General features: G+C 34.6%; 1 protein-coding gene across 1 annotated transcript; it reads left to right on the top strand.

The window, feature by feature from the left end:
• Window positions 1–4166: 4166 nt before the first annotated feature.
• Window positions 4167–5068, top strand: LOC128128430 (putative germin-like protein 2-1). Its single transcript, XM_052767360.1, has 2 exons — window positions 4167–4319; window positions 4435–5068. The coding sequence occupies exons 1-2, from the start codon at window positions 4208–4210 to the stop codon at window positions 4968–4970; spliced, it is 648 nt and encodes a 215-aa protein (XP_052623320.1). The 5' UTR covers window positions 4167–4207; the 3' UTR covers window positions 4971–5068.
• Window positions 5069–7885: the final 2817 nt, after the last annotated feature.

Genomic DNA, 7885 nt, shown 5'->3' with positions numbered 1-7885 from the left:
TCTCAACCTGATCACCGGAGTTATATCCAGAAAGGGTTACAACATCCAGGATTGGTTTTTTATCCTTATAGTATAACTTTTTAGGTGAAATGTTTACTTTTTTTTAATAACAATATTTAAAAATAAAAAATGTGTTGTGTTAATGTGTGCAGAGAACTGGAGTGGTTGGTGTTATATATAGTTTCTACTATAAATAGATAAGGATATGTATATAGTTTCTACTATAAATATTGTCCAGAAGAGTGTTTCAATAGCGACAATGGCACTTGTTTTAAAGGTGCATGTCATTCTCATTCAGTTAGTTGTTTGTATGGGGATGCTATAATTACTTATTGAAGGTTCTTTGCATAAACATCTTTTGAAAATGGTTTCTCGGTGTTTCTTTCATGGATGCAGTTTCTTGGAAATTGATCTAGGCCATTTGAAAGTGACCAATGAAGTTAGTTGGCATGGACCTGCGGAAGATCAAGCATCTGTTCATCGTGACTACTTTCTTGGATTTCCTTTTCACCAGCTGTCTTGCCATGAATTTGGGTGAATAACCTATCCTCCCTCCTTATTTTTGTGACATAAACTAAAATGAAGTTAATTCATGTTGCAGCTCCTTACATTATGATGACATTAAATTTTGATATACGTGGGTTTAGACCATCTGTTCTGAAGTTCCCAAGTGTAGAAAAGTTCAGTGAAGTTGCTAAATTTATTGGAACAAAGTTTTCTTCTTCAGAATCCATTAACTTTACTGCTGACATTTCTAAAGCAGAATGAAAATGACAAGTGATTTTGTGTTGTGTTTACAGGGTTGATGAAAACGAATAGCTCTGGAGTTAGAGGAGGAAAAGAAAGCTCAAGCTGAAAGAGATAAGATACTGCAAATGCGCGCAAGTGTTGCATTCTTCATTTCAATTGTTAGTATGAAACACAGAGTAGATTAGATGAATGCAAATTTATTTATTGTAAGAAATACAATTGTATGACATTAAATTTTATGCAATGAATTGTATTTTTTATATGGTATTTTATTTCTATTATGAGACAGTAAAAGCAAATTTAATTTAAAAATTAATAAATAAATAAATATATTTTTTTAAACATTTAAATTTACGATACGCAAAAATGTGTGTCATCTTCCTTTTTGACATGGCCTTTCTTGACAGGGGTTTTAATGATACGCACTGCATGTCATTAACACGCGCGTCGTAAGGTTACGACACGCGAATGCGTGTCGCCTTCCTTTATGACAGGGCCTTCCTTGATACGCATTGCGTGTCGTAAACGCGCGTCGTAATTGCACGTCGTAAATGAGCGTCGTAAATGCGCGTCCTCTATAGACGATGCGCAAAAGCGCGTCGTCTCTCTTTATGACAGGGCCTTCCTTGACGCGCATTTGCGCGTTGTCTGAGCCTTTTACGACGCGCAATGAGCGTCGTAAAAGGCTGTTTTTCTAGTAGTGGTCGTTATTTAATTTTATTGAATTTCCCTTAAGAGTTATAATAAATAAAGAAATAATGTTATAAAATAATTATAAACAATTATATAACATAAAAAGATTTATTTTTTTAGCAAATGACTAAAAACTATAATTTTAAAACATAAGATGTTAAGATCATGGAAGGAGGGACCAAACTTGCCAAATTATTTTTACTTTCATGAAATCACATGGGGGGGGGGGGGGGGAGATCCTTCATGGAGGCCGATGGTAAAACTTATCTCCCTTTCATCCCATGTAAAACTCATAGACCATATCGTAACATGAATGGCCCCTAACCGGTTTTGTTGTGTATCTACCAAAGACTATACCGAGAAACTAAACAAATATGAGGAAGAGGGTAATCAAGTGGAAGACAGCGAGACAATAAGGGTCATACGAATTTTCCCTTCATTAAGCCTAAATTTTGCAAAAGAGAACACGATTTTTTCAAAAACCAAGGTTTAATTTACATGCCTTATGTGCCTATTTGTATTAGATTAAATCATATTGTGCGCTTTAAAAAATTAAGAAGTTCAGCAATTATTATTTTTTCTTGACGAGTATGGTCCTTTTGGTTTCAATTACTTGCATGATCGATCCATAACTATGTAAATTGACTTTCGCGTAAGTTCAAATAAATTTTTTTAACCTTTGGTTTACATTTTATAATTAAGAAAGATAACAAATAAACCCAAACCCAAACCCCACCCCACCTACCTTACCTTACATCACCATACCTACCCCCATTCTATTCACCTCCCTTGTTCAGTCGCCCTGCACCGCCACCACCATAACCATCACCTTCCACAATCACTATTTCAACGAAGAAGGTGTTTAGGGTTTAACCCACCCCTATTTTCGTTATTTGTCTTCAACCTGACCATCAACAAATAAAGCAACAACCTCCCCATATCCATGACAAATAAATAGACATTATGAAGCCCCATGGTAACTTGCAAATGAGAACAAAACACATACAATGATTCTCTAGAAATTCATTAGTAACTAGCAAGTGTGAACCTAAAACATATGAACAAATTAGCCAAAAATACAATGTGACAAAAAATAATAAGTAGAAGTGCGAACGTTGTCCACGACATAAATTAAATTAAACACATGTAGCTACATCCATACCAATAGCTATAACATACAAAATTACGAATATAGGTTTCATGGATTAAAGAACAAAACCTTGTGTTACTAATGGCAAAAGGATTAAGATGACACAATCCCCCAGTCATTAGAACTCGTTGGGAATGGATTGGAACAAGGGGATGCACATATCGCTTAATCAAGCAAGGAAGACAAGAATCACTTTGAAATAATTTATTGTTTCTTGATTTTTTTTTTCATAATTTTGATACAGGTTTATGGTGGGGATGTAAACAGATTGAGACGAATTTCGCTAATTTTAGAGTTGTTCAACAATTTAACCTTTCCTCAATCTTCGCCTCTTTGTTCAGTGTTCTATCTTCGTTGAAATCTAGGGCGACCGTTGATCCAACAACCCCACATAAATCGACATTGGTGGTTGTTGTGTTTTATAAAAAGGTTAATGGAAGAGACATATATGATTAGATGTAGATTATTGTAGGAAGTTCTTTCCAAAATCTTCATTAGAAAGCATATATAGAGATTAGGCACATGAAACATGGTTATCAACAAGTCATTGGTAGATCAAACGACGTTGATTAGGCATTGTTATTTAGCAACCTACCCTGTTTTTTCCTAGTAGTTTATTTTTATGGGCCTTGTTTTGCAAATTTTTAGACTTATATTTACTGTTTCCATTCATACTATAAAATCCCAATATACTATTTGGTATAATTTGTCTTACTAATTTATTTATTCAAGAAAAATAAGATTTTTTATTTTATTTTATGTTATTATTATTATTTGGTAAATTTAAACGTCTAATTAATACAAGTAATTTACAAACAGCTAGAAAAGATACTGTTTTGCTAAAAGGATCGTAAATATGTGTGCAATACATCGGTATGAAGTTTATATCTATAATCCATAGTATTTTGCATCTGTCGGTGAATGTAGTAAGTCTGTAATGTATGTTATGTATGTGTACAAGATATTTTCCACGTACACCTTCTTCCAACCAATTTTGATATGTGTCTAACCAACCAGTAATACCCATTATGAACGGATTATACACATAAATGGTTTTCGATAATTGTGCACCTTTTTGTATTGCACGGAGGCTAATCTTTTGTTTCAAGAAAAGCCTAGAATGCATCAATTGAAAAATAAAATATACATAAAGCGTTCTTTAACCATAATATTTATCTGGTATGGAAACGGTCAACATTGCTCTTCAAGACTTTTTGATTTTCTTAAAAAATGATCGAAGTAGAAATTTTCCATGCATAATAAACATTCAACGACGTTCCATTAAAATGAATCCTAAATATGGATGTGTTATGAAAAAGTATATAAGTAAATATACTAAATGGAAGGATCTTAGACATATAAGGTTCGTAGTTGCAACTTTTATGAAATTAAGAACCAAACAACGTAAGTTGAATGTATCTTGCTTCTAGAAATTGAACAGCAAAATTTGAATGCATCTCAAGATGATAATTGATGACGCTATGATGGTATTAGTCTTGATCTTCCAATATTTTTACTATATAAGCATTGGGAGTTCCATTCTTTATTTCATAGATTTCCCAAGCTACCATAATTAAGTCATCAAAATTAAAACAAGTTTTCGGCTTCTCAACAATGACGGCTCATTTGCTTTTATTTGGTCTCTTGGCGGCAGGTTGTTCCCTTGCGTTTGCTTCGGACCCTAGTCCTCTTCAGGACTTCTGTGTGGCAGACCAAAATAGCAGAGGTAAGAATTTATTTGTGAAAGTCGAGAAACTCTCCAGCATTTTCATGCATGATTTGAAAACATATCATATTTAATTGTGATTAATAGTTTATTTATTTAATTTTTTTCCTCGTAGTATTCGTGAATGGCTTGGTTTGCAAAGAGTCAAGGCTAGTACAAGCTGATGATTTCTTTTATAGAGGACTGCAACTAATGGGAAATACATCGAATGCTGTTGGGTCTGCTGTGACTCCAGTGACCGTAGAAGAGTTGCCAGGACTTAACACTCTTGGTATCTCAATGGCACGTATTGACTTTGCACCACAGGGTATTAACCCCCCACATACACACCCTCGGGCCACTGAAATTTTGACTGTTATGGAAGGCCGTATTCAAGTCGGATTTGTCACGTCCAACCCTCAAAACCGACTCATCACAAAAGAACTTCAGAAAGGCGATGTTTTCGTGTTCCCAGAAGGCCTGATTCACTTCCAGAAAAACGTGGGAAATGGCTATGCTGTTGCTATTGCAGCTTTGAGTAGTCAAAATCCAGGTGTTATTACCATTGCAAACGCTATTTTTGGGTCAAATCCCGATATCGCTGGAGATATTCTTGCAAAGGCCTTTCAAGTTGACATCAACCTCGTCTATCAAATTCAATCGAAATTCTAGCTTTTAAATGCTTTTAAAATGTTGATTTTCTTATCAGTGGTGTGGTATTTGTTATGCTTATATATGTTGTTATATTTAAAATCGAATAATATATATACTACTGTCATAGTGATTTTGATTTACTGATGTGGAATTAACTACTTCAAAACTAAGAGATAAACTATATTAAAACCCAAGGGTGTGTGAGAAATAGACTTAGAAATCACACAGACAAATTTACATAAGGGTGTGAAAGAAATAGACTTAGAAATCATAAACACAAACCTAATATTGTTCAAGAAATAGACTTAGAAATAACAAAGATAAACCTAAGAGTGTGCAAGAAACCAGGGACGAGATCCCAAGTATGATCGGAACGTTGGAATTTTATTTCTTCATCCATTGCCATCATCTAAAGAGAGTGCTTTGCAGCATGTCATGTTTTAAAAATACCAGGCTCGGAGCGAGTAATCATTAGATGACGTGAAGTTGGAGGAGATGTGGCAGGGGATGTTGGTTCGTACTTAGTAGTGGAGCTCGTATCTAACACTTGGTCAACTGAGACCGGAGAATCTGCAGCGATGGGAGGGATCGAAGCAGAAGGTTTGATAGTCGATATAGTAATCGTGACTAAATTGAAAGGTTGATGAATCAGCCCAGGTGGTACAACAGATGGAATAATGCAGAGTGAGCATGGGTCGTGAGTAGCTGGTTATTGAGGAACAGGTTTCGCAGCCATTGGTGAAGATGGAACAAACGTATGATGGTCAAAAAAGCTAGTCAACTCCAAAGAAAAATGGTCAGAAGATAGAGTTTGTGTCTTATATGGAAATGACGTTTCATCAAACTGTGCATGTCTTTTAATGTATATTTGGGAGGTAGATGGTTCAAAACATATGATCCATGTAAATAAGGAATATACAAAGGAATTAGGTTTAGGATCATACTAGGCTGATGATACCATGTAAATAAGGAAAAAGTCAACATCTCAATTATGATGAGATGTATTATATATAGCCAAAATTACAAGAGGAATATATAAAGGATAATTACATAGATTACATAACAGAAAACATAAAGAGATAAGTATGCTAAGATTTGTCTATAATATATGAATTAAGTCTTGATTTATCTCTAATACTATCCTTTTAACTCTCTTATTTTAGTAGTTATAACTGAAAATTAAATTAAATAAACCCCAACCCCATCCACCTTACTTTACGCTACCCATCTCCCATTCCATTCCTTTCTTTGGTCGCCTTCCAACGTTGTCAACCAGTAAGTGTTTAGGGTTTTACCCACACCTATTTGCATCATCTATCTTCAACTTGTCTATCTATAATTAGTGATAAAACCTCTTAAGATCCTTGCCTAAATAAAATCACGAAGTGGTTTTGCCTCCGACCACCCTTTTAGGATTTCGTTAATTAACTAAAAGAAAATAAAGCATACATAGTAAAACACAATAATCCATGCATGAAAAAGCGACAAAGCTTCCCTTGACATTCATTGGTAACTACAAAGTGAGAGCATCAAACATACAAACAAATATATCAAAAATACAGTGTCACAGACATAAATAGAAAATGTACGCATTGTGTCTACTACTTCAAAAAAATTAAACACATGTAGCTACATCCATATCAATACCCAATAACATACAAAATAAAAAATCTAAGTTTCATTGATGTAACAACAAAACCATGTGTTACTTATGGCATATGTATTAAGATGATTTCCAGACAAACGATTTGAGTAGTCGATTAGAACCACATGAACACAAAGAAAAGAAAACCGAGTTTTAAATACTATGCTTTATTTATCAAAGTCAACTTCTAAAACTCAAAGGCATCTACGCTATGTATAATTAAACTAAAACGCTAATATGACTCATAATTATGATAGAAATCATCTGAATTCGGAGATAATATAAATCTTAATATTTTATTTATTTAGGGCATAAAAATTCCTAATAAAGCTAAATCTTAGCAGAAAAACTCATAGAATAAAATAAACTAAATTAAATTAAATCTTTGATTCATCTTTCTAATACCCTGCACCATCTTCCCCATAGTGAAAACGAGTCGTCCTCGAGTCTTCATCTCTCATCCATGGTTAGGGCAAACAACTTGCACACTTTAAAACAATAGGAATAAATCAAACAAGACAAAATGCACGCTTATAGTTTCCACCTACATATATTCCTACTGGTTGTCTCATTTATGAGTTCTTGAGTAACCTTAGGGAGATCACCATGTTTATAAAAAATGCAACATATTGTAACACTCGTGTCGACTACTTGAAAAACAGCCTTTAATGACGTGCAAACAATGACACGCGGTGATTTACGATACGCAAAAGCGGGCGCTCTAAAAATAATGTCATCTCTTCAAACTTTTGAAGGATAGAGGTCATGCTTTTTGTGCGTGCCCTAAAATTAATGTCCATGAAAAAAAATTAAAAACACGGAGGGCACTTATTTAAAAATGGGCGTCGTCTAGAAATGTCGCTTTATATTTTTTGAATGAAAGGCGTGTTCTCTTTTTTTGCAGCTGGGGGGAAACGAAAATCCCAAAAGTTTGAAAGGCCGCCATTGTTATCCTCTATCTTATTTCCATCTTTCTTCTCTCTCTCTCTCTCTCTCACTCTCTCTCTTTCTCTATCTCTGTCACTCTAATACCCAAAAAAACCCTAATATCATCACAAATCCTCTTTTCTCACGCAACAAAATCGCAATATCACCAAATCTCTGATCCCGTCTTCTGAACAGATCAAACCCACAGGGGTTCTCGATTTCTCTATGTTGATGTCTGGTGACACGAACAAAAAAAGGAGTGTAGCGCCTCTACCTTTCAATTTCATTTGTCGGTTGCTTCAAATCGGCTATTGCTTTCTCTCTTATAGGGGTTTCTTTGTGCGTTCCCTTCACCTCTTTT

The sequence above is a fragment of the Lactuca sativa genome, chromosome 9 (genome assembly GCF_002870075.4).
Source record: "Lactuca sativa cultivar Salinas chromosome 9, Lsat_Salinas_v11, whole genome shotgun sequence".
Classification (NCBI taxonomy): Eukaryota; Viridiplantae; Streptophyta; class Magnoliopsida; order Asterales; family Asteraceae; genus Lactuca; species Lactuca sativa.
Note: the sequence above shows the minus strand (reverse complement) of the source record. Positions and strands in the feature narration are given on the sequence as shown.

Bases quoted from the DNA above. Each gene is read 5' to 3' on its own strand.
- LOC128128430 (XM_052767360.1), top strand. From the start codon at position 4,208: ATGACGGCTCATTTGCTTTTATTTGGTCTCTTGGCGGCAGGTTGTTCC. The intron at 4,320-4,434 runs GTAAGAATTTAT...TTTTCCTCGTAG, and splicing joins GGCAGACCAAAATAGCAGAG to TATTCGTGAATGGCTTGGTT.